This window comes from Aureobasidium pullulans (genome assembly GCF_000721785.1).
Source record: "Aureobasidium pullulans EXF-150 unplaced genomic scaffold scaffold_1, whole genome shotgun sequence".
In the NCBI taxonomy this organism is placed as follows: Eukaryota; Fungi; Ascomycota; class Dothideomycetes; order Dothideales; family Saccotheciaceae; genus Aureobasidium; species Aureobasidium pullulans.
The window spans coordinates 984,080-1,008,387 of record NW_021941021.1 but is presented as its reverse complement, the minus strand read 5'-3'; the positions used below and the strand labels follow the sequence as shown (position 1 = coordinate 1,008,387).

The window sequence follows — 24,308 nt, the reverse complement described above, 5'->3', positions numbered from 1 at the left end:
CGACCAGAAACGTCAAAGCGTGCTGAACATCGTCATCCATTCTGGAAAGTACTCGCAGCCAGGCAACCACTTCAGCTTTTGACTCTTTCAGCCACTCTTTCCAAACGGCACTGCCACCGTGTCCTCGCCACTTTTCAAGAGCGAAAACAAACTCATAAACTTATCAGAAATACAACAAAAGCACTGCATCGCTTGCTCGACATTCCATCGACTGCAAGCTCTTGTCAAATCAGCCACCATGCGGTTGTCCGCTCTCCTTCTAGCCCTGTTCTCAGGCATCAACCTATCTCAAGCCCTCCGCAAACCATCCGACAGCGTCCTACTTTCCAAAATCTCCAGTCTCACTCTGCGCGCCGGCCAAAAGACCAGCGCTCGTCGTGGCAACCCTATTCCTCAATTACAATGCATGGGTGGCAATGCACGGGGCTTGTATGAAGTGGACGTCATGCGCTGCACCAACGCCGGCTCCGACTACGATGACGAAAATGTTCAATGGACCTGTAAGGCTTCTCTGCCTCCGGAGTTCAAGTTGGGCAGTACGGACGTTTCGTGCGAAGGCTACGATTCGCCCGAGGACCCGTATGTGTTGAAGGGAAGTTGTGGCGTAAGCTACAGGCTTGTGCTCACTGAGGAGGGTGAGAGCAAGTACGGCCACAGGAAGGACGAGGATGATAGGAGTGGACCTTCCTCGACAGGCGAGAAGCTCATCTTCTGGGCTTTCTTCACATGTGAGTTCATCATTTCTTCTTCGCAGTCTGCATGTATTGACATATATTCTAGTCGTCGCGGGCATGATTCTCTATGGAGTATGGGATTCTTGCGTCAGGGGCAACAACAGACGTCCTCCGCACGGAAACAATGGCTACGGAGGTGGCTTGGGCGGTGGCGATGACAACAATGGTAAGACAAACCTCCCGAGCAAGGTATTTGGTAAAAGCTAATTCGAGATAGACGATGCACCACCACCCTACACACCTTATGGAAAGTCAGCGCCTGGTCGCAACTATGGCACACAGAATGGTCAAGGATGGCGACCCGGTTTCTGGACTGGCACTGGCGCTGGAGCTGCCGCTGGTGCAGCAGCAGGTTACATGGCAGGCAACAGGGGCTCACGCAGTGCCTCTAATCGATCAAACAGCGGAGGCTGGGGTGGCAGTACAGGCTCGAGCTCCCCTGCACCGTCTTCTTCGAGGTACGAAAGCACTGGTTTTGGCTCTTCCAGCCGCAGATGATACCCTTCAAGGGTTTGCTGAAAATGTACTACTATTCTTACGACCCTCGATCGGACAGCCATCATTTGAATTGAACCACGGGAAAGTACCGCGGCCCTGCGAAGCCAGTCGCCATGACGGTCTGTATGTCGATGTTTTTGTTGACATAAGGCGTCTGTAGTTTGAGCAAGATATGAGTTCCAGACCTGTTCAAAATGTCAGTGAGATTGCGACTACCTCTTTCTTGTGCCACATACACCGGAGGGTCGAATTTGATGGCTATTCGATGCCTATTGTCCTTGATCTTGAACCTCGCCCTTGCGACCGTGTCGCTCTTGTACTGATCAGGCTCTGGGCTCAACCGAGCCGCCTCTGTTCGCTCCGCAGACATTTGCGGCTGCCGCATGCTACGCAGGCGGGCAAAGTTTGTACGGTATCTGGAATCCCAGATATCTTCGTCGTCGTACTCGCGTAAGTTTCGCTCTCTACGCCTTCTGTCGGCGAGTACGTCCGGTCTCGTGGGGTCTTCAGGCCAAGTGATTTCCTCGTCACTCAAGACTACTATATGTCCCTCTGGAGAGTCTCTTGCATCTCCAGGCTCGTCACAATTACGACCGTCAATGTCGCTTGTGCCCGGAACAGGTCTACTCGGATCCACTGGTGGCCAAGATGCATCTCTGGTTGTCGGAATAGAGTTCCATGCATCTTCAGGATCATCGTTGTCTTGAGACTGGTCGTCTGCTGTCGATTCAACAGGCGAGAAGAAGCCAGCACCTCTGCGTGTCCTCATGGCACGCGCAACCTCGGGATCATGCATACTTTCCAGCAGACTAAGACGGACAGGATCGTGAATCCGACGTGATGGCGGACTTCTAGGTGGGTTCAAGTAGTCATAATGCTGGGTGGAGCTGTTGATGTATGGCTGAAGGTCGTCTCGGCTCATACCAACATAGACCAGACCCTCCTTTACTCTGCCATGTATTAGCAGAGAATTAGAGAGGCGTGGACTTGACCATCTTACGGGGCAGTGAAGCCGTTTTCAGGAGCGATGATGTACAGTTTTTCCAAACAGAAGGTTGAATCATCGTGATGACGCAAGACAATATTGCACTTGGATGCACGAGAACAGTAGACGCTCTTATCGTGCTTGAGGATGTTCTCGGGGCCAAAATCAATGCCACTGCGCTCTTCGTTGTGTACCTCGCCATCACAACTCTCCAGTTCAAGCTTCAGCCTGCCAGGGTCGACTTGCCCGTAATGACCATACTTGTAGTTTGGCTCATGGGCCAACTTTCTTCTCTTAACATTATGCTGCCTAGGTTCGTCGAGGTCAGAGGATGGCTGATCGAGAGCTGACGTGTTGCGGGTGAAACGCGGAGGAGACTGGTCGTCGAGATTCCTATAGCGGCGACGTCTCAGGCGCGAGGGCGGAGGGGCCCATCTGGCGTTACGTTCGGCCTCTTCGGATTCTCGTCTCAGTTCGCTGTTCCTTTGAACAACGCGACGAAGCCTGTCTACTCGTGTTGGAGCAGCAGTAGCGGCAGCATCGTCAGGGCTCGCCGTGGCGGAAGGGTAATCGTAGTCAGCGGGCTGCGAGTCCCAGTCAGCCATACGATTTCGCATCCGACACAGGCCATGCGCTCATACAGCAAATGATGCCCACGACCTTCGCTCTGCCATGTTTGTGCCTTGTGTCTCGTGCCTTCCGGATGCGGGGTCTCTTGGTGAAGCCTGCCTAGGAGACAAGTCGTCGGTGTAGGCGAAGACGTTTGTGCGGCGCAGTCCAGACGTCTACTAAGGGTCCTCTTCGAATGGACTATCGAGTCAATATCCGGCTCCGGGTGCTGCGGTTGTGTGCGGTAGCTATCTCGATTCTCGACTCGAGTTGCAGAGAGGAATGCATCGACCTGAGTGTGCGCTGCATGTCGTAGTTGGGCGGGCATGGGCGTGCGCCGGTCCAATCAACGCTTCAACCCTAACTGAGCCCTACCCGCGATCTGGTGTCCGAGCTTTCGGTAGCTGCTGCCGTTTGCATCCGTGCATCAACATCCCTCCTCACCCTCTTGCTCCATGCCTGGGCCTCCGGAATTCGCTTCATCTTACCCTCACCACGACTCATGCAACTCACCTCTTCTGTCGCTTTCCTCTCCGGTCCGACAACAGACTCTACGCTATCGTCCGGTTGGATTCCCGCCGACTATATCTATTCCAGGGCTACAGATTGCGTACCTCAATAGGCAAACCCTTGTCCGTGAATACGCTCTTACGGCCGACTCAATACTTAGTTGTGTGGCATTTTTGTTTCCTATCGAATCCTCCTCGTCTCCCAATTGTTGACTCATCTTCACTGAAGTCTGGCTCGCCATCCAGTAGTCCACCTGCAACATCTTATTAGTTGCATCATTGCATGGCTTCCTCTCTCACACACCTGCTCAGAATGGAAGCGTAGAACTATACGCTTTTCTGGACCACTCCACGATTCCATAGATGACCGAACGGTATAGTTGAACTCGTTCATTCGATGTCAGGAAAACCGTTATTCCAGGCCAATGTGATTCGGGGTCCTCGACCTCCAAGATCTGGGCCCTCTATGTATCTCGGGCGATACTCCGTTGAGCATCTAACCCTAACCTTGCGATTCAGTCCACCTCCAGAATGCCATTACTTTGTGTCTCCTTGGAAGAACTATGGCCTTTTATTCGATGCCTCTGGACTTGAAAACAGTCTCTTCATCCCTCTCTGGTTGATGATTTCAGATCCCTAGATCGCTACACAAATATTCGCAGTACCTCGCAGCCCGATGTCTGAAACTCGTTGGCGCCGTGGCTGCGCAATCGAGTTGTAAAGTATAAAAAGCCACATCTGTAGGATCGGCTTCACCGTACTGGAGCGTTGTGCCGCGGTAGCTGAGACTTTCCACTGAAGACTCGAGAACCGTTCTTGTTATTGCGTCTCTCATTCATCCCGTTGTGGTAGAGCCGCGGGTACCTGCAGTTACGGTACCGAGACAAATGATTTGTGGAAATGGTCATCTAGTTTCTGTTTCGTACTCTTGCCAATGCGTTCTCCCAATATGATATGTGAAGCCTCGTCCATGCAGGCATACTTGCAATCTATCACAGCTGGTCTTTACCACTTCTCACTCAGCAACATCACGATGGAGGACCACACCCATGAGATCACCGAAGTACCAGAGGCGGCCAGAGTCGTCACTATGGCTTTGTCTATGATAACTATCAGTGTACTTGCCATATGCCTCAGTAAGTTTTTTTCGGGTATCTCAAGAACGTCCAAATCTAATACTTCTATAGCTCGCCGAATCCAATTCGTGAAGAATTGGAAGGGAATCTCTATGACCAATGGACGTAAGATAAAGTCAACTCTGAATCCTTCTAGGACGTCTTTCTAACATAGTGCTTAGTAATCATTGCGATATACATCGACTCCTTCCTCTTTATCTTCTGTACCGCTGTACTATCCAAAGCATACTCATTAAACCAGTCCCGCGGTATCTGCGATGGGGCGATCCTGCTCTGTTTACTGTGTTACATGTCAACTAAAGTTGTGAGTCTCTATAGCATCCGTTAGCCTGCAAAATGTTACTGACCTGGTGGTAGATGATCTACTACTTCTTGGTCGAGAAAGTTTATATCATTCGAACCATCAATACACCGAGGATGAAGAGCAAGCTATGGCTTTTCAACTTCTTTGGTGTGATCTGTAAGTCAAATCGATGTGGTGCCCATAGAGAAGACCTAATGTCATGTCTAGGTCCTTACGTGGTCTTGGTGATACTGAACTTTGTGTTGTAAGTTGCTGCCAGTATAGATGGAAGACCGGCGAGCTGATTTGCCGATAGCCGTATCGCATACATCAACGAGAAAGGAGTCTGTGTCATTGGCATGAAACGCAAGGCATTGGTCCCCCTAATCACTTTCGATGTCCTCTTGAATGTCTACCTGACCTCACTTTTCCTACATCCGCTCCGTCGTAAGTGCGAACACTTCTAGACGTCCACACATAAGCTTACCTAGTGACACAGAATGCTACTCGTTCAAGACAGGAACAAGCTCAAGAATGCGAACACTCGTGTTCCGGACATTCGTGGGTAGCTGCGCTACTCTCGTCATGAGTGTAGTCAACTTATCCATTCTTACCATTCTCGATGGAGAACCAGGATACATCTGCCTGTGCCTATGTAACATCGACAGTAAGCAGTTGTCTCTGCAACACCATACAACTCAATTGCTAATGATTAAACAGTTTTGTTCACAGTCATAGTCTTGCATTGGGCGACAGCGGTCGACCGTCAAGATCAAACTACAAATACTGGTTCCAGAAAGCCCAAGAACACGCTTGACTCGAGCCGAGGAGGACTGACCAGCGCGACTGGAGGCAAACAAGGCGATTATGTGGAACTGGACGAAAGAGCGGTGTCCAAGCTCACAACTAAGATCGAGGCCAACAGAACCAGCCCGGGTAACGACAGGATGAACTCGCACGCGATCGAAGTTAAGACCCAACACGTACAAGAGGTCGAAATCGAGCCGTACGACATAGATTGTGAGAGTGGTAACAATTGGAGGGAAAGTCAAGAGCGGATAGTCAAGCCTGGTAGCATCTAGCTTGACCGGTAGCGGAGGGTGCTTCAGCAGTTACAAGATGTTCTCAGCAGCTGTACAACCTCAGCTCCGCTGTCGCAAGACCCGAGACTGCGTTACTACCAGTCCTTTTCCCATTTAACAGTTTTAATGTCGTTCAAACGGAGCCGACTCCTTATATCAAGAACAAAGAGCCTCGAGAGGTCTAATCAGTTTCCGTGTAACTTTTGCCTGACAAGTTGAAGGACGAGACGTGGCCACAATCTTACCTCTGTTTATATATTTGAAGGAAGGCGAGTACAGAGGAAGCCAAACACAGTGATAGGCACCAAGGCTTGGTCATCTCGCCTGGATGCCTGGCAACGCAAGATGCAGGAGAGCACCAAGCCCGGCGCAGCACGAGCGTTGCGGAGATTGCGGCTGCCCAGTTTCTAAAGTCAGCTGCTAACCTGATTCTTCAGCATCTGAAGAAAACGTGAAAGATAAGGAAGTAGACTCGTGAAGACAAAGAGACACAGACCGTTCCGGAAGGTCGGTTGTTCGAGTCAAAGGAGGAGTCGAAGAAGAAGTGTGGTTTAACCGGTTGGCGTTGCAGCTTCAAGGAAACGGCGGAGGGCTTGGGAGCTCTTGCTTCGGCTCCTTTCAGGGAAGGCGCGACCGAACTAGCGGACGCTACTTTCGTCACTCGCAAGACGATTGGTACGTTCGAGCCCATGAAGAAGGCACGCCGTACGACACACGGCATGATGCATCGCAGTAGCTTGGAGACACTCGATCAAAGCGAAGGCCATGACATGAATATGAGATTTCACGAGCGAAAGTCATGTTTTGTTAATAGAACTGCATGTGAACGGAAAAACAAAAGCGCAACACTGTGTAAACGAGCCAGCCGAGTGACACACGTGGGTCGTGATTGGCTGGAATGGCTTGCTGGGGTCGCGTCTCTTTCTCCCTCAACCTTTCACGCTGCTTTGCTATCTGGTCTGTGCCCGAAAAAGCCGTCGGTCGTCCTTGAACCACGTCCTCGACTTTCTCTTCTTACCTACCACCCTCGAGGCCTTGTGACATTTTGTCATCTTTACCTCTCCCTGATTTAATTCTGCCTGGATTGTCAACATCTCCCATTGGATAGACCACTCGACCGCTTGCGCCCCCGTATCTCGCTGTCGACTTCATCTTTTGACCCGAGGCTGGTGATCGTCGAACAAACGACCTTCAGCCACTACTTCTCGCGTACCACTACGACCCTTTAGGACCACCTCGCTGCGGCGTTTCCATTCTGGCTACCACCAAGTTGGCGGGCTTTCGCCTCCTTCTCTCCCTCAGCCTCCCTTCTCAGGGCCCAAAGATCTGGGTCTGCGGAGGCGACAAGAAGCCGCCATAACTGGTCCACGGCATACCAACCACATCGTCTACTAACAAACAACCAATCACCCAATCGCTATCCTTATATAGAGGGGTAGAGACTGGAACGCGAATTACCATCCACGGCTTAGTGTAGGGCTGACCCCTGCGCGAGGCCGCTGTTCAAGTTGAACATCTTCCAAGGGTGAGCGCGCGCGCGCCGCTCATTCGACTGTCCACAAGCGCACAAGTTTGGCAAGGACAGCGCAGAAGAATACACTTGAGAACCCCACCGGATAAACCAGAAAAACATCAAAAATGGCAGAGACTCCCCGATCCGAGAGGTCGCAGACCAGATTCAGCACTCCTGTGTCTGACCTTGACGACCACCGCCACCAACAGGAATCGCTACCACGCGCCAACGGACAAGGATCACGAAGAGGCACTCTTGCAAGCATTGCAGATCGCCCAGATATCGCAGCTCTGGCTGCAGCTCAACTCGAACTCGGACACGGAATGATCGCTCGCGACTTTGAGAACGCCGTTGTCGACGACGAAGACGATCACAGCATTCGTTCCGTTCATGAGACACCCAAATGGCGACGCAACTCCATCAGCCCTAACGTAGGAAGAAGAGGCACCGTTCGTCTTCCTCCACCCGCCATAGAGACCAAGTCGAGGAGCCGTGAGTCTTCTAGTTCGAGATCGACCTCTCCTCCGAACTCGGTCGACGCCTTTGCAAACCCCCAGAGACGTCGCCGAGGCGACACCATCACTAGTGATGTCCCTCCCTTTACCAACTTGAACCTTACAAGAACCATCTCTGGTGCCTCTCATCATCGCCGACCAACCTTTGACGATGCCAAGTCGACTCACACCGCTCAATCGCGCCACAGCTCTGTTCAAGACGACGTCTGCTTTCCTGCTGAGCGCGATCAGAGCAAGACCTATCTCATTGACTTTGAGGAGCTTGAGGAGTTTGTCGCGGAGTCGCACGAGAAGACTCCCGTCTCTCACCCTTTCCAGCCACCTTTCGGCAAACAGAAGCCCAGCGAGCCCAAGGTATTCCACGACCTTCGCACTTGCAAGACCAATGCAAGCGATAGCGATGTCGTGGATGACAAACAAGTCGTAGACCATGAGAAGAAGCCGGATCTCCCCGAGCATGAACTTGAGCGCGTTGCATCTCACACAGAGTACTTCAACAGATTCACCTTCTTCTCCTCTGAGATCGATGAGACTATCCACGCCCCTGAGCTGGGCGGTCTTCTCATGCCTGGCGAGTCATTCAGAGACTTGTTCGAGCTTGGTCCTGACGGTGGTGTCTGGTGGCTTGACATGCTCAACCCCTCTGAGGAAGAAGTCACCGCCATCTGCAAAGCGTTTGGCGTCCACCCTTTGACTCGCGAGGATATTACCACCCAAGAGACACGCGAGAAGGTTGAGCTGTTCAGATCATACTACTTTGTCTGTTTCCGTTCCTTCTACCAGGAGGACAAGGAAAGCGAGGACTTCATGGAACCTATCAATGTTTACACCGTCGTCTTCCGCGAGGGCCTGCTGACCTTCACCTTCTGCAACAACCCGCATGCTGCTAACGTCCGCAAGCGTATTGGCCGTCTTCGAGACTACGTTAACCTCAGTGCTGACTGGATTTGCTACGCTCTGATTGATGATATCGTTGATGCTTTCGGACCTGTTCTGCGTGATGTTGAACACGAGGCTGATGCCATTGAGGACAACGTCTTCACTGCGCGATTCGAAGACTCGCGTGCCATTCTGCGACAGATCGGTACCTGCCGAAAGAAGGTCATGTCTCTGTTGCGCTTGCTTGGTGGCAAGGCAGATGTCATCAAGGGCTTTGCAAAACGTTGCAACGAGCAGTACAGCATGGCACCTCGTGGTGATGTTGGTCTGTATCTCTCTGACGTTCAAGACCACGTCGTGACTATGATGAGCAACTTGTCCCATTTCGAAAAGATCCTCTCACGTAGTCACTCCAACTACCTCGCTCAGATCTCTGTCGACAACATTGCCCAAGGCAACAAGGCCAACTCGTTGCTCTCCAGAGTTACTGTCCTGGCCACTATTTTGGTCCCTCTCAACCTGGTTACTGGCCTTTTCGGTATGAACGTTCGTGTTCCTGGTATGGATGGCAACAACCTCGCTTGGTGGTTTGGAATTCTGGGCTTCATGCTCATTTTTATTGCAGCCTGCCTCCTTACTGCATGGAAGATTGGCTTGCTCGAGGATGTCGTTCCCGAACGCGAGGAAGAACTGTAAATTCTCCCCTAATGGTCCTCTAGATTATACATTGCAGGTCCCCTTTACGCGTTGCTTCCGTTTTGTTTTGGCTTCATGATACTTCGCTTGTTTCACTTTTCGTTTTGTTTTTGTCAAGTCACGCCTTTGGATTGCAGCGAGCGCGATTTAGCACACACATTGAGGTAGTTGGAAGGTATATGGGGCGCATGGGTCTTTTCTTTTTGTTCATCTCTTTTTGCTTTCCGGCTCGAATACCTCTTATTGTTACTCGTTGATCCATCCTTTGTTGTAAGTAGTCGTTATTGCTTTGATTATCAATCAATTGTCCCAATCCAGACCCATCGTCTCCTCTCTTTGAACGTGGTCTCGATCAAGCTCTTGCTTGCAGCACCGAAAGAACTTGGAAAGAGCAATGCATTGTGTCAGTTGACTGCCAAGATCCGTCTCAATGACTTTTCTTGTTCAAAATTGCGTCCGCATACGGAAAGCGCAACCCGAATCTCTGCAGTTGACTGTGACTAGGACAAGCTGTCTTTCTACGTCTGACGCAAGGAGCTATCGGTATCCAGGACCAGGTACAGCAAGAGCATACTGCAAGAGCAATGAATTTTGCCGCTTGACTTGAGATTCTCTTCGATATTCTTGAAGATCCTTGAGATTTGTCACTTTCCATTCCCTTTGATCACACTGTTTTCGAGGAAGGAACGATATTCTCTGCATCTCACAAACAACTCGTCTTGCTCTTACTGTCGATGTTCTCATATCTCGAGTGGTCTTTCCAGCAACTTCTTTGACCTGAGTCAGAGAGCTTGTCGTGTGTCTAGTCCGCTGTGCGGGCGACAGTCTGCTCGTTATCACCTCCCCGACCTGTTCTTGATTCATCAGGCACCTGCAACTGCAGCCGTCTACAGTGGTCTCCAGTCAAGCCGCTGCTGTTAGCACAGATCAGTATGTCGTACAGCAGTAGTGTCTCATAGCAGTAGCGTGCTGACCTGATCAGTGGTATGAACGAGCAGCACGGCTCTCTAATATCGAGGGATACCTGCTATCGGTCGTCGATGGAGCCTGAAGAGTTGCAGACGGAGCTCTGCATGACGGACAGCCTCACAGTGGGTCAACAGTCAAGCAAAGTATCGCAAAAGGCTCATGGAATTCAAAATAACGACTTTCTGGAAGAGAATCCCAATTGACTTCTCTTCTCCTCTGACTACCTCCTCCCATCCACTTAACGAGCAATGTCGTGACCGTATACATCAGCATGGATGTTGCTGTGCAGGTCGCAAGGCTCTGGGTCCTCCGATCGGACGCACTTGGCATGCATCGCATTCCACCCCTCGACAGCGCCAGTATAACCGGAGTGGTTCATTGCCGCTGCTTTGATTGCTCTAACTGTTTCAAGGAGTTAGTGCGGGTACGGGGCATGCGAACGAGGTTACATACGAGCTTTTGCACAGGTATAGAACCTTTCATGGCACCACTGTGAGTGATGCCAATGGCACTCAGAATGGGCTTCCGGGCAAGCCTTTCCGGCCTTGTGAGGGACTGCAACTAGAGCCCGTGGTGCGGTAGGGACTGGACGCGGAGCTACAGTACCAGCGATTCCACCAGCGATTCCACCAGCGATTCCACCAGCAATTCCGTCAAAGAAGCCGCGGGGCACGAGGGCGCGGGAGGGGGTGAAGGGGGCAGTAGAGGGGTTGAAGGGGGCAGTAGAGGGGTTGAAGGGGGCGGCGGAGGGGTTGAAAGTGGGTGTTCTTTCTTCAGGCTGCTTGAGACTATTGCCGAGAGCTTTAATCAGTACACAAGGACACGGAAGCAGTAACCAGTTGCGGATGGGAAAGGAGAGGTGCTTACGCGTGGACACCGGGAATGACCACAACATCTACACGGTTGCTTGAATCATGGCAGAGCGGGCAGGGTTCAAGCGGGTAGGGGCTGTCGATAACCCTGTTCCAGGGGTTCTTGACCTCGTCTGCGCCGACGATGTGACCCGAAGGGTTGGTGTGGGTGATGTGATAGTCGGGGCCTATACGGCATATATGGCGCGTTAGGATCATCGTTGGTAGGCTTTCTCTTGAGTTGGTGTTGTTGGGGAGAAGAGAGAGTTGGAGAGAAGTGCGCAGAGTGGAGTTGTAGGCAGGTGTGAAAGCGCAGGCCGACTGCGAGCCACGACAACGACCGCACTAGTCCCTTTCGGATACTACCAATGTTCCGCTCTTCACTCTAGCTCACTTCCATCCGTCGTCTACGATTGTGGGGAAGAAGAATATCTACGGGGAAATAACATTGGGTATTTCTGATCCCCAAGTATCACCAGGAAAAGAAGATCAAGGGGTGCAGGGGTGTATTGAAAGAGATGGAGCATACAGACGCTTTCTCAGTGACCATGGATACTACTCGGTTGGATCTCGAGCCTATACAGTTTCTTGTAATGTACAGTGCGTACCGTCGAGAATGGTAAGAGCGAAAGATCGAGTCGAATGTCGAGACGGACAGCACCAGTCCCATCATGAGAGACGCTACCGATAGCAATGGTGAATGACCGCTTTATGAGACAGTGCTGGCTCAGGCCGTGACCATAAATGGGACCCTTGTGGAGCTCCAACCATGAGATGACACTACTTACATTATGAGAAGGAAAGCTGTATTGGGAACGCGGAGATTGGTGGTTGAGTCGAGGTCAACTCTCTCTCCAACCTCCTGTATTGCCGTCAATAACCAGAGCTCTACTTACAAGACACTGCTTCCTTCCTGACGGGTGGCTTGTCGATAACACCCATGGCAACGTCTGAGACAGTACATGTGAATGTAGAGTGATACACGCGTGCACTATCACTTGAAGTGTTGCAGTTGCAATGTCACGACGCTTTTGTCTCAGATGAGCAATGTCTGGCGCGCGAGAAGATATATCTTCCTTCAGGAAGCTGGTCTTTTTTTTTCTTCCCGTCAACACAACTCACAACATGTCACTGAGCAGTGGCGCACCACCCATCATATCCGGCCCAACTATTCTGGACTTGCAAGTAGCTCACGCTCAAGCCGCTCTGTCCTCTGCTGGAGCATGGAGTTCAAACGACCTGACTCGCCTGTGCAAGGTACATGGCATCTACTCTGGCTCGATTGACCACAGCAAGCTACTTCTGGTCATGCTGAAAAAGACATTGACACAACCCGTCGTTTACGAGGGCTTTGGTCTGCCAGACCTCATCACATTCATCAAGGCCAGAGGTTTGGGCGTCGACCAAACTATCAGAGATGCTGTCGAAGCTGCAGAAAAGTCGCTGGAAGCCAGTGCCAGACACCAGGCCGACCCTCAGCAAGAAAGCTCATCTTCTACACCCAGCCTGCTGTGTGCAGAATTCGACGCTGAGAATGTCCAGATGACCGAAGGAACTGCGCACAACATTGCCTCCGTCGATACCTTGCCTAGCAGCTATGACGGCTGGAGCGTATTCGACTTCGTACCTTACCATGGACAACAGCATCTGCCCGTGGATCAAGTAATCGCCCCTGAGCCTTGCCAGCACACCGATGACTTGATTCGAGTGCTCGAAGTGGCCGACCGTGAGCGTGAGTTCGACTTCCTCGCTCTTCCGGCAGATATGCGACAGATGGTATACCATTATGTTTGTCGGGCATCTTTGACCGTTCTCCATCCTCAACGTCAACCCGCCATTACCAGAGTATGCCGTCAGACGAGAACAGAAGCATTGCCGGTTTACTATGGTAACAATCGCTTCGCTGTGGCGGTCAGTCAACACCGCGGAAGCCCTTACAACCACTGGATGAGATGCATCGAGTCGCCATGTCTTGCCCGCATCCGGTCGTTCGCGTTCGTGGAGCTTTTCCGCCAGAAAGTCATCGAGATTGACTTCACGCCGCATGGAAAAATCCACTATCACGTCAAAATGCGAGGGCTGCCGAGTAAGAGCATCCTCGACGAACGATGGCGCCAGTCCAGCCGGACTGGTGGCCATCGCATGGGAGGTTGCTTGCGGCCAAGTCCTTGCGAAGAGACCATCAAAGATCTTGATAACGACGGGCGTAACTTGATACTGGGCAAGCCGGTTCGTTACACAGAAGATTATCTCGGTTTTGACCATCAAACAGAAGCTCTCATCCAGAAAATCGTTGAGCGCGAAGCCTCTGTTCTTGAGTCCAAGATGGCTGCACATGCCGGCTCGGAATACCACAAGTCACTGGGCCACGACGCCTTCCTCACACCCTGGCTCTCCGTCAAAGATTGGATTTTACTGAAGGAGGAATGGAACCGAGCAGAAGGTTTCTCGATAGTTGGTCTGAGAGCCCTGAGTTATGCTTTCGGATCTACTGAGTTCTGGGAATAGACCTTCGATGCTTGTTGGAGAGCAGATGCTATGGTGGATGTGTCGTGGAACACGGTTGAGTGTTCAAATTCTGGAGTGTCGCCGCAGTATGAGGATCATCATCATGCTCTGACGAAACAGGCCTTGGAGGAAATTGGAGGAGGACAAGAGGTCTCCGGCGGGTTCCGCATAGATAAGCATAGCTCATAGAAACCATAACTATTATCATGCCAACCTAATGTCAACTGCGGTCTTGCACACCGGCACCGCGTGTTATAGAGCTGCAGCTCATTGTGAACTTTCATCAACGCCCGGAGGAGTGAAACCTTACGACGCGTCTTTCTCCTTCCCAATTTCCTTACCAACATGGCAATGACAACATAGTCGACTGAGATATCGCACCTGGACAGCGCTAACATCCTAGATCTGTTTACAGTCAATGCCGACTTCTCTTTCGCTGGAATCAAAAGCTGGCAAGGCCTCCAGTATCTGTGCAAACACTAGGGCATCCATTCCGGCACAGTCGAAGACCGCAAAACGCTGCTCGTCATGCTCAGCAAATGGTGCAAGCAAGTCAACGTCTACGAAGGCTTTGATATGCAAAAGCTCACTGGATTTGCCTTGGCCAGGGGTCTCGATTCGGATGGCGAATTCAGCGCTGTGTGGAAGATGCCACAAACCTCCTAAACTCCGTTCTGCTTTCAAAAGTCAAGAAAGATGTGGGTGACCTTGAGGTTGAGCAAATTGATGTCGTCTCGCAAATCACTGGTTCATACTGGCGACTTGATGACCGCTTTGAACTCTTTTCGCGATTTACTGCGCAATCCAACCACTATTGTCAAGATGTGCAGACCTCCAAGCAGCAGCCATTGCGGCGCAGTGCACGGATTCAGAGCAAGCCTAAAGCCAATTTGATCCGGCCCCAGAGCTTGCCCAAATCAGGTCCGAATTGGACGGCCAGCAGCTTGGAGATGGATCCTGTCTCACGAAAGCGCGCCGTCTTATTGTAGAGTAAGTGCCGCGCTTCTTGTGTTGATCTCGTTAGAACATGAAAACATGCCTCTGATCTTTATACTATCTTCTCTGCTCTCAAGTGTCTTTGCTTGAGGATCTGAAGGCGATGGACGAAGGCTTAGATGCGTCGGTGATCGCCGAGGAATGCCCATACATAAGTGTTTATTCCAACAACGGATGTCTCCGATTTCTTTCAACCTCGATGGTATTGACAGGTACGATGAAGACTTGATCTCTTGGCACACCAACAGCGGGATATTGGACTTCTTGTCTGTGTTTCCGTATTCCAGCAGTCTTTAGTCCATGTGCAGTCGCAAGCCGCTTCCACGGGATTCTTCAACATGAATTACTACTGGTGTCAATTAACAAGTTGAAGAACTGTCGGTTGTCGCAAAAGCGTGGTCTCTGTCTTGTACAAAGCACGGGCAATGGCCAGATGTTGCGTATAGTTGTAGCATTGAGGTACGTGACTATACCTGCTTGGTCTTCACGGAGCCCTTGACGGCAATACCACCTTCTGGAGTCTCAGCCCAAACGTCATACTTGTCATGATCTGATTTTCTCCCACAGATCTTCAGAGGATCATAAGCGTACAACGGAGCGAGGTTTCTATACTCGACGGATTTGATCTTCTCGCGACCCCCTTCTTTGGCCGACTGCTGTTGCAAGATGGTCAACATGAGGGTGAAAGAAAGAGGCCCATGGACTAGCAAATGTTTATGGCCCTCGACGTTTTGACAGTACTGAGTGTCCAAATGAATGGAGTGGGCATTGAAGGTCAAGGCACTGTAGCGGAACAGGAGCTGTGCGTCTGGGCGGAGAGTGTGATGGAAGTCTGGCTCGTGTTGAGGCTTCAACATCTTTCCAGGCTTTTTGGCGGCGGCAACCGCTTGTCTCGCTTCTTCGGGAGTTCGCTCACGCATGAAGACAATGTTGCGACGTTCGATGATGTTGGCAGGACCAAAGTCGACGTCCGAGGGCATCCACAATCTCTGTCGAATCTGGTCCTCCAGAGCGAGTATCTTGTCTTCCTGACCATTGGCGTCTGCCATGGCCTTTTCCTCGTCTGGACTCAAGGCGGCCAGGCGACGTTCAATGCCGACAAAGACCTTCTCATCACCAGGCTTGCCCTTGACGGCGACGTCTCGAATGCCCTCAACACACACAGCACGGCTGTTGTCCATCAGGAGAGGATTGTCAGAGTTGAACAAAACACTGCCGCCAGCCCACATACGGCGGACGAAGGGGTCACCAGGCGAATGATCGGGATTTGTACCATCGGGCAGCAGGTCTGACGGAGGCTTCGTAGGTTCGAAGTATAGTAAGTGGTGGGGGATTGGCAGAGGGAGGGGATCGTTCGGTGCTGGAGGTGTGAGTGGTGCACTGCACGAACAGTCAGTCGTGCTCCTTTAGATGCGAACTTGTATACCATCTACGTACCGTGTGTTTGGCAAGAAGTCGGCCAGCGAGACATTGAGTCTGAAGGAGTTTTGGGGAGTCAGATCATCAAAGACTGGACGAATCTTCCTGGCCGTCATGTCTGCCTCGAGATGAGAGTATGAGGACTGCCATCTCAGTTGTCTGCCGGCGAGCCTTGCTGTGCTGAACCGTACACTTCTTGCGCAAAAGGCTGCCATTGTGAAAAGTGTATCAGGCTTCAATTGTCATTGGACAGAAACCATGATTCTGGTGATTTATGTCGTCGTCGTCGTCGTCGTCGGCAAAGACATGGCGAGGCCGAGTCGGCTTCGATTCCCCGCCTCCCGCCCCGCCCTCTCTCTCGACTCCTTCCCACGCGCCGTCTTCTCCGCCTCTATCACGAATACCCTCTTATTTGGGAATGTCCCATCCACCTGACACAGGGTACCAGACTTCTGCATTTGGTCTCGCTCCCAAGGTCTTTTCGCAGCATCTCTGAAGATCTTCTTGATCGTTCGGCGACCTTTGGCCTTGAAGGCAGTGTTCCAGAAGTCTAGCAATGGATTGGACCAAACATGCATTCAACCATCGCGAGGGCCTAAGGATCCGCAATCGTATCTTTCAAACCGCAGTCTTCATCGACCGACACTTGCTGCTAGACGTCAACCGTAGACGCACCAAAATGCGAACAGTTGCTGATTGCTCGTACAGTACCTTGGCTTCCAAGACCAAACGCTCGTCTAATTTGTCCATATGAGCCACATCCACCGTATTCTCGAGGATTTCCAAACCATCAAGGTGGAGCGCTTCGACCGCTGCTTGTAGGCTGTGAGAATCGAGTTTGTTGTATGCTAATCCACCCTTCTTGGGACAACGTGATGTTCTTGAATTGAATTTGAATTTTGAACATCGTAAATTGAGACGAATGACCTCAAAGTCAGCCTCTACCAAGACTGTTCCGTCAACTTTTTGCATACCATCGATTCTGCAGCATCGAAGTATCAGCCATATGATGAACACTCGCGAGGGTATTCCAACAATGGCTATCACTGCCTGATTTGTTCTAGCAGCGCCCCACTCAACAGTTAGCAAAGCATGGCATCTCAAATTACTTCGAATGGAAGGAACACTGCAGTTTTAGGTGGGTTATACATATTCTCGCTTACTCGATCTCATCGTGTCACAGAGTGGATGCCGGCCAAGAGAAGTAAGTTAATGCCAAGGTGGGTAAAAAGACTGACTCTTATTCGTCTCATCGTTCCTCAACTTCTCATTCCGTTGCTGTTGTTCTGTTTGTGGTGAAGATTTGTTGGAGATAGGCCGACTGCTGGATTTGAGGAGAACAGCTCACGGCAGCTCAATTGATCAATTATGAAGTCTGAAGCTTCTGTCCGTTATACAGAGATTGAGCATTCTCTTGGCTTCTGGCAGGCAGCTAAACTGTACTACCCAGCAGCATTATGGGTTCTCTATGTTAATCTCGCGACTGTACTTAAGGGTATGGACGGAGGTATCACTGGTTCTCTTATCGGTCTCGATCCTTTCAAGAGGACATTCGGACACCCTTATAACGATACTTACGTTGTTCCAGCCGCTTGGGTCAGCGCTTTTGGTTACGCTAACAACATCGGTGGAGTTTGCGGTGCTCTGTTTTCTGGTTATCTCTACGAAAAATTCGGTCCTCGCAAGATGATCGCAGCGTGCTCTGTGGGATCCATCGGCATCATCTTTCTACAATTCTTTAGTACGACTCCTGCACAGTTATTCGTCGGCCAGCTACTCAATGGATCCATTATATCATTCTTTCCAATCTGTGCATCAGCATATACTGGAGAGGTATGTCCACTGGCCTTACGAGGCGTCATGGCTTCGCTGACCAACCTTGCATTCAGTAAGTCCAACTTTGTCTAAATGTTCCAAATCACTTACTAACTAGGTTCAGTATGCGGCAAACTCATATCTTCAGGTATCATGAAGGGCACAAACTCGATTGAGACTCCAATGGCCTTCAGAATACCCATCGCTACCCAATGGGCACTTCCAGTGTTCATGCTTTCTCTCGTCTACTTCTGTCCCGATCCACCATACTGGCTATGTCGAAAGGGAAGGCATGAGGATGCGGCACGATCACTCAGACGCTTCGCCACTTCCGAAGTGGACACATCACTTACTTTGGCCAATATTGTAGAAACTCTAGAGTTGGAGGAATCGTCCAAGCCAGAAAGTCCCAACTACCTGGACTGTTTCCGCGGCACAGATCTTCGCCGTCTAGTCATTTGTGTGATGGCATATGATATGCAAGCATTTACAGGCAACATGCTGTTTATCAGCTACGCAGTCTACTTCTTCGAGATGGCTGGGTTGGATTCTTCGAATGCGTTTTCCATGAATCTCGGTCTGACTGCTCTTGGCTTCGTGGGTACCTGTGCTGCCTGGCCACTTTTGTCTTATATCGGACGGCGTCCTGCATATCTGTTCGGCACAGTTGGGCTAGCCACCATCATGCTCCTCATTGGTGTCATTGACTTTGCCCCACGCTCGACTTCGGCACCGATCTGGGCACAGTGTTCACTGATGCTTCTGGCAAATTTGATCTACGACACAACTATCGGCCCGTTCTGCTACGTGATGCTTGCTGAAGTGCCATCAGCGAGGCTGCGTGGTCTCACCATTGCTCTGGCTACAGTCTCGGTTCAGGTACTATCGATCGTCTTCGCCGTGGCGATACCCTACGCCATGAACGAGGACCAAGGCAATTGGAGAGGCAAAGTCGGATTTATCTTTGCTGTACTCGGATTATTGTGCACGATCTACTGCTTCTTCTTCATGCCTGAGACCCGCGGCAGGACTTTTGAGGAACTTGACATCTTGTTTGAAAGAAAAGTTCCGAGCAGAGAATTCAGAACGTACAAGGTCGATGCTGAAACCGAGAGCTCGGAGACCGTGTTTGCGGAGAAGCCTTGTGTCTAAGTTATCATCTCAGAGGTTCCAACCCATATCTCTGGAAGAAAGTCAATCACTAAAATCACCTTGCATCTTGACCGTCGTCAGGCAGGGGCTGCTAGGGAGCTAAAATATATGACGTGAGTAGAGATGTATATTATCAATGATTATGATGGCCAAAATACGTCTTTAGGCACACGAGTGGCGGCAGAGCACAACGTCTTCTGACGGATTGGCAGGATAGAACTACCGATCCAAGCCTGCACAAGACTACCATGTGTCAACAAGTAGAGGCAAGCGCAGATTGCACTTCACCACGTCTGCCTGGGAGTGTGCGAGTTGTGGCAGACCGCCCGGTGACAAGGTATGGCTGAGATTGCATTGTTATTGATATTCACGTGCGCCTTGATGGCCTATCCAACCAGTGCCTGTGTACGAGTTGTGGTGGACATAACGAAGAGACAGCAGTTCATCATCTGTCTCATTCGTCAGTCCAAACTTCTTTCACCCTCGTGTTGTAGGAAGTGTGAGTTGGAAAAGCATGAATGTCATGATAGCGAACTGCGCTCAAGGCTTTCCAAAGGTGCATTTGAACTTACGACCGTCTGTCCTTCACTACCTTTATATACTCACCCAACGGCCACTTCTTCATCACCATCGCTTTATCGCCAGGCGGTGGTGGCCCAGTGGAATGGCGCCAACTCGTGTTTGGCACCCCCTGGCAGCAACCAAAGGTCCTTGGTTCGATTCACAGCTTCGACGGCCTACGAGTCTTGACACTCCACCAATTCAAAGAAATGAAACCATTAAGTTGGTTGCTTTCTCCCCTCTGAACGGGCCTTTCACAACTAGGCCTTAGTAGGAGGGGATTTGTTTTGCTGGATGTTTTGGAGGCACATCGTCTATAAAGGGTAGAGCTCTTGCGTCTCTTCCTTTTCGTCACCTAATCATGACCACAGAAGAGTGTTAAAAGGTTCTCGATCGGTCGAACAATCGATGCTGTACCGGAGTCTTGACAAGGAAAGAACATTGGTGCGTCCTTCACTCATGGTATGACGCGCCTTCGTCCTTCGTGCTATCCAAATCTGTGTTCTGACACAACAAGGAAGCCGCTGCCTTCGGACTCTACCTTCTATCAAACTTTGCAAGTCGCTCGGCCATTACAACAACAAAACACCATTGCTGTCATCAACCAAAGCGTCTCTCCCATCTTCCCACTTTGCTCCTCGCACATCTCTTGACGCCTTTTGCAGTCTGCCAGATCTCATCTTCTGCAGAGTACCTTTGTCAACTACTGTCTTTTTCTGTTTCCCGAGTCACGTCAGCTCACTTTGTACATCCGCACCATCGGACACCTTCATCTTCATCGCCAAAGCAGCTTCACCCACTGCGAGCCATCACACATCTCCAGACGCAATCACTACCTGCCTCGACACTACCACACCACCTCAGTTCGGTCGCCATCGTCGTCCCTTTCTCCCTACAAATGGCCGCCACAATCAACAGCCTTCCCATCGAATTGCTCTTCGAGATATTCTCATACCTCGACTATTTCGGTTTGAAAGGATGTACACGAGTCAACAAAGCTTTCAATGCCATCATCAAGCATTCTAATTTCGACAAAACCCTCTTCCGCTCCACCAAGATCCTCGGTATAGACGATTGTGTTGAGAAAGCCGATTTTGCTTTCCATCCAGCCCTTCAGTACATATACTACCAGGCCGGTTTGAGACCCGAGATGGCCTTTCTCATGCCCGCCTACGTTCGCGAGAACGATCATCGTGTGAGATGCCTTCTGGATCAAGAAGTGTCTAACGAACAAGCCACTTCTCCAGCAGTCAGCTTTGTGCGTGTTGGCCTCCCCTGCTCTCCAAAATACATTGAGGTCAGAAACATCAATGGAATTTCCATCCGCCAGCTATACCAAGCATTGAGCGCGGACAACATACTGGACGTGGACCAGAGGGAAAGTTTTGATTTTGAGGATGGCCTGGTCATCAGAGGCTTGACTATCTGCAACAAGGGAAAAAGGATTTTACTCCGACTACTTGTCCTGAGGGGAAATTTCGACTCGCCGGGCTCTGTCCACGATTGGGCCTGGATGTATTACGATACTTTGTAGTGCGTTGCTTACAAAGTTACTGGAGAAAGAAAGGGAAAGTGGAAGATCGTATGAAAACGCGATCACTTGTATAAAGTTACTCGAAATTTCTGTCTTCACCCTCAGCATATATAGCTAAATCATGATAATCGAAGCAATCATCCCCTCACAAATAAGTTGACACGTTGTCTCGCTTAGCGTGCTCAGAAGTTGAGGAATAATCAACTCGCTCAGAATTCTTGAACATATTAGTTGAGTCTACCATTCGGCACATGTGGAAGACATGTGCCTTTCTATGCATGACTGTACATGCGTGTTGTGAGCGGAGGAGTAGGGAGGATGAACCTGTTTATACGGACAAAGTTTTGGGCTCTCAGTTGTTGACCCGACGAGTTGAAAAGTGTTGTGAATTCTAACGGTAGAAATCAATCTCAAAGTAAGATAGATCTGTACCAAAGTAGTTACCAAAATGAGAGCTCATGACAATCTGGCAAAGAGACACTAACATGAGCAGCGGGACAAAGCCAGGAGATAGTATTTTTTCGTTCTGCTCTGCTTTCTAAAAACATCTAGCCATGACCCACCGCTTCAAGTTGACAACGTAAAAACAGAAATGCATAATAATAACAATTTTTTTCAAAAAACCATTCATGTCACCCTGAGTCTGTGGGACGCGAAGCCAGCAAGTGTCTTGTCGATGTCGACCGAACCTTGACGAGATTCCAGGTCCTCCGCTTTCAAGCTGGACGAGAAGAGGTTAAGTCGCTGCTCAGTTGGTTTGCAACTGTGCCCTCAGTGGGCTCGGCGCAGCGGGCTTTCTCGTCAGGCTCTCGCGAACCTTGAAGATGGACTTTTGTGCGACGAATGACCGAGGGGTGGATGACTGGAACATCGTTGTTAGTGCTGTACCTTACTAGGTGAATATCCAAATACACACCTGTACCTCATGTTGTACGCTTGCTGGCGAGTTACCGGGACGAAGCTCGTAGTGGTTCGAGACAACTCCAACGTCTTTCTTCTCCGCCAGACTCGGGCCAGCGCTATCAAAGCGCTGTTCGCGAGGAGCCGTCAGTTTCGAAACTGGTGCGACCTCCTCGCCCTTTGCGAGGGCTTCAAATTGTCAATCATCGTAGAACTCATCATCAGACTCGTCAACCTCTGCAAGTTGCTCGAAGTTGAGCTTGTAGCGCATCATAGCACCGATACCACCGAAGCCCTTGACGAACTGGTTACCCTCGGAGGAACGGTCTGTGACGAACTCGAGGTTGGCACCGAAGTCGCGGTACTTCTCAGCCAGCCACTCAAGAAGAGAGATCTGCTCGATGATCTCCATCTCTTGGCCGGTCTCCTTGTCCATGAACTGGCTGCGGTCCTGCTCCTGCTCCTTGTTGGTGTGAAGAATGATCTCACCGCCAGAGGAAGACTTGAGGGTCCAGCGGGTGACTTCCAAGTTCTCGAAAACGATCAGAGTCTCGGCGGCACCGGCATCAAGAGCACGGAGAGTGTCTTCAACACCGTAGCAAACCTTGCCAGAGTCCAGGGAAATCTCGTCGAAGTAAGCGTTGATGAGCTTCTTCTCCTGGATGAACTTGACGTTGCCGAGAGTCTCGGAAGAAAGTTCAATGGCCTGGTTGAAACCGTTCTCACCACCGTAGGAAACATCGACAACCTTGACGACCTTTGCGGACAGACGTTGATCGAAGAGATCGGACTGGTTCAAGTCGTTCTTGAAATCGGCGGAACCAGCAAGAATGAGACCAGCAACGTTGACCTTGTTGTCGGTGATGAAGTTCTGTACGGCGTGTTCGGCGACCTTGCGGACGTAGTTGTGACGCTTCTCCTCACGCAGACGGGCGAAACGCAGGGCAGACTGACCACCACGACCGTGCTTCTTGGGAAGATCGACCGAGAACTTCTGGCGAATCTCACGGGTGTTTCCAGAAAGAGTACCGAAGAGGGCGCCGTTACCATCCATGATGATGAAACCAAAGGCCTGGTCAGACTCGAGCAGCTCACTCAGAGCCTCTGTGTGGAACTTGTTGTCGCAAAGGTACAGAGAGGTGTTGATGGGCTTGAAGGGCTCGAAGTCGATGTTGATCTTTCTCTCCTTTCCTTCCGAGGTAATGATTTCACCACAGTAGACGACAAGACCGTTCGGGGGGACCTTGTTGTAAAGCTTCAGACGCTGCTGAGTCGAGGTAATGGCCGACAGAACGGACAGACGGTTGACACGAGACTTGATGTTGCTAGCAGTTCCGTACTCTTCAGCCAACATCTTTGCGACTCGCGAGATTTGATCCTTAGGAGCTGTACGAGCATGTTAGTGACCGGGGAGAGGAGAGATCGTGGTTGTTTTTCCGGGCAGAACGTACGGATGATGAGCGAAATCATGGAGGTACCGTTACCACGGGCCTGCTCTAGGCGCTTGATGAGCTTCTTGACCTTCCATATTTCGATGTTCTTCTCGGCCTCGTTCGCCTGCTGCTGTTCACTCATGTTGGCGGGGCTGTTGTTGTGCGAGCCGGCTTAGATTGAAGGCTGCGGGGGGCTTGTCAGTCAAAATGTTCAGACACTTTTTCCCACACTGCGGAAGGGCCCGAAAGACGGTCGCACCGGCGCCAGGGGACGTAGATATATGGCAGAAATCGTGCAGGGACTGTGGCCAGGAGTGGATGGCGGAATAAGTACTTACAAGCTCTGCGCCGAGAGTGGTTGGAGAGAGGAAGAAAGTTGACGGTGTCGCGGTCTCACACGTCGAGTTTGCGGTGAAAGGACCTGGAAAGCGTGTGGCTGTTGAGATTCTGAGCGACCTTGGCACATTACGTCGGTCCTTTCTCGTGCAAGCGTGAAGTACGCTTGCCTCCATGGTGGCACGGACCATCTTGTCGCCTAAATCTTTTGACAAAGAGCGTCGCTCCTTCTCCATTTGGCCAGTGATTTCGTTGGAAGCTGCATATGCGGCACGGTGCAGCGGGACGTGGTTTCCTTTGATGTGGAAATTCTCGTCCGTCTGAGTGAGGAATGTTCCAAGATTTGCGGGCAACCACGCCAATGCTGGAATCATCTGGCATGCGCTTCTCGAAAT

The 24,308-nt window shown here is 50.8% G+C and overlaps 11 protein-coding genes across 11 annotated transcripts; 7 read left to right on the top strand and 4 right to left on the bottom strand.

The window, feature by feature from the left end:
- Positions 1-112: 112 nt before the first annotated feature.
- M438DRAFT_341228 (DUF1183-domain-containing protein) lies at positions 113-1,515 on the top strand. The gene is made up of 3 exons (XM_029904457.1): positions 113-728; positions 781-900; positions 952-1,515. The coding sequence occupies exons 1-3, from the start codon at positions 239-241 to the stop codon at positions 1,230-1,232; spliced, it is 891 nt and encodes a 296-aa protein (XP_029765659.1). The 5' UTR covers positions 113-238; the 3' UTR covers positions 1,233-1,515.
- A 551-nt stretch (positions 1,516-2,066) lies between these two features.
- M438DRAFT_341227 (uncharacterized protein) lies at positions 2,067-3,096 on the bottom strand. Its single transcript, XM_029904456.1, has 2 exons — positions 2,859-3,096; positions 2,067-2,801 (listed from the first exon to the last, which is right to left on the bottom strand). Exons 1-2 carry the CDS (start codon positions 2,889-2,891, stop codon positions 2,229-2,231), a joined length of 606 nt encoding a protein of 201 aa, XP_029765658.1. The 5' UTR covers positions 2,892-3,096; the 3' UTR covers positions 2,067-2,228.
- Positions 3,097-4,368: 1,272 nt separating this feature from the next.
- M438DRAFT_308855 (uncharacterized protein) lies at positions 4,369-6,185 on the top strand (the record flags this gene model as incomplete). Its single annotated transcript, XM_029902365.1, has 9 exons — positions 4,369-4,471; positions 4,523-4,576; positions 4,633-4,775; positions 4,829-4,931; positions 4,983-5,019; positions 5,071-5,201; positions 5,254-5,421; positions 5,475-6,007; positions 6,082-6,185. 8 exons carry the CDS (start codon positions 4,369-4,371, stop codon positions 5,834-5,836), a joined length of 1,101 nt encoding a protein of 366 aa, XP_029765657.1. The 3' UTR covers positions 5,837-6,007; positions 6,082-6,185.
- Positions 6,186-7,474: 1,289 nt separating this feature from the next.
- M438DRAFT_262577 (cora-domain-containing protein) lies at positions 7,475-9,439 on the top strand (the record flags this gene model as incomplete). Its single annotated transcript, XM_029899829.1, has 1 exon — positions 7,475-9,439. One exon carries the CDS (start codon positions 7,475-7,477, stop codon positions 9,437-9,439), a length of 1,965 nt encoding a protein of 654 aa, XP_029765656.1.
- Positions 9,440-10,646: 1,207 nt separating this feature from the next.
- M438DRAFT_330464 (uncharacterized protein) lies at positions 10,647-11,478 on the bottom strand (the record flags this gene model as incomplete). Its single annotated transcript, XM_029903321.1, has 3 exons — positions 10,647-10,810; positions 10,862-11,196; positions 11,276-11,478. 3 exons carry the CDS (start codon positions 11,476-11,478, stop codon positions 10,647-10,649), a joined length of 702 nt encoding a protein of 233 aa, XP_029765655.1.
- A 641-nt stretch (positions 11,479-12,119) lies between these two features.
- On the top strand, positions 12,120-13,818 carry M438DRAFT_6926 (uncharacterized protein). Its single transcript, XM_029910262.1, has one exon. The coding sequence runs from the start codon at positions 12,307-12,309 to the stop codon at positions 13,765-13,767; it is 1,461 nt and encodes a 486-aa protein (XP_029765654.1). The 5' UTR covers positions 12,120-12,306; the 3' UTR covers positions 13,768-13,818.
- A 1,412-nt stretch (positions 13,819-15,230) lies between these two features.
- Positions 15,231-16,397, bottom strand: M438DRAFT_370608 (uncharacterized protein; the record flags this gene model as incomplete). Its single annotated transcript, XM_029908200.1, has 2 exons — positions 15,231-16,143; positions 16,201-16,397. The coding sequence occupies 2 exons, from the start codon at positions 16,395-16,397 to the stop codon at positions 15,231-15,233; spliced, it is 1,110 nt and encodes a 369-aa protein (XP_029765653.1).
- Positions 16,398-17,413: 1,016 nt separating this feature from the next.
- Positions 17,414-19,558, top strand: M438DRAFT_393406 (general substrate transporter). Its single transcript, XM_029909112.1, has 2 exons — positions 17,414-18,070; positions 18,122-19,558. Exons 1-2 carry the CDS (start codon positions 17,551-17,553, stop codon positions 19,147-19,149), a joined length of 1,548 nt encoding a protein of 515 aa, XP_029765652.1. The 5' UTR covers positions 17,414-17,550; the 3' UTR covers positions 19,150-19,558.
- Positions 19,320-20,009, top strand: M438DRAFT_6888 (uncharacterized protein). Its single transcript, XM_029910254.1, has one exon. The coding sequence runs from the start codon at positions 19,489-19,491 to the stop codon at positions 19,897-19,899; it is 411 nt and encodes a 136-aa protein (XP_029765651.1). The 5' UTR covers positions 19,320-19,488; the 3' UTR covers positions 19,900-20,009.
- Positions 20,010-20,608: 599 nt separating this feature from the next.
- Positions 20,609-21,055, top strand: M438DRAFT_247528 (uncharacterized protein; the record flags this gene model as incomplete). Its single annotated transcript, XM_029899604.1, has 1 exon — positions 20,609-21,055. A coding segment is annotated over one exon (447 nt), but the record flags the coding sequence as incomplete, so codon positions are not given.
- A 1,288-nt stretch (positions 21,056-22,343) lies between these two features.
- M438DRAFT_350869 (peptide chain release factor eRF/aRF subunit 1) lies at positions 22,344-23,719 on the bottom strand (the record flags this gene model as incomplete). Its single annotated transcript, XM_029906677.1, has 2 exons — positions 22,344-23,530; positions 23,596-23,719. 2 exons carry the CDS (start codon positions 23,717-23,719, stop codon positions 22,344-22,346), a joined length of 1,311 nt encoding a protein of 436 aa, XP_029765649.1.
- Between the last annotated feature and the right edge of the window lie 589 nt (positions 23,720-24,308).

Excerpts from the sequence above, each read along its gene's own strand:
- M438DRAFT_341228 (XM_029904457.1), top strand. The coding sequence starts at position 239 with ATGCGGTTGTCCGCTCTCCTTCTAGCCCTGTTCTCAGGCATCAACCTA. Across the intron at positions 729-780 it reads CTTCTGGGCTTTCTTCACAT|TCGTCGCGGGCATGATTCTC; the intron begins GTGAGTTCATCA and ends CATATATTCTAG. Across the intron at positions 901-951 it reads CGGTGGCGATGACAACAATG|ACGATGCACCACCACCCTAC; the intron begins GTAAGACAAACC and ends AATTCGAGATAG.
- M438DRAFT_341227 (XM_029904456.1), bottom strand. The coding sequence starts at position 2,891 with ATGGCAGAGCGAAGGTCGTGGGCATCATTTGCT. Across the intron at positions 2,802-2,858 it reads GGTCGTGGGCATCATTTGCT|CCCGCTGACTACGATTACCC; the intron begins GTATGAGCGCAT and ends TGGGACTCGCAG.
- M438DRAFT_6926 (XM_029910262.1), top strand. The coding sequence starts at position 12,307 with ATGTCTGGCGCGCGAGAAGATATATCTTCCTTCAGGAAGCTGGTCTTT.
- M438DRAFT_393406 (XM_029909112.1), top strand. The coding sequence starts at position 17,551 with ATGAAGTCTGAAGCTTCTGTCCGTTATACAGAGATTGAGCATTCTCTT. Across the intron at positions 18,071-18,121 it reads GCTGACCAACCTTGCATTCA|TATGCGGCAAACTCATATCT; the intron begins GTAAGTCCAACT and ends AACTAGGTTCAG.
- M438DRAFT_6888 (XM_029910254.1), top strand. The coding sequence starts at position 19,489 with ATGGCTGAGATTGCATTGTTATTGATATTCACGTGCGCCTTGATGGCC.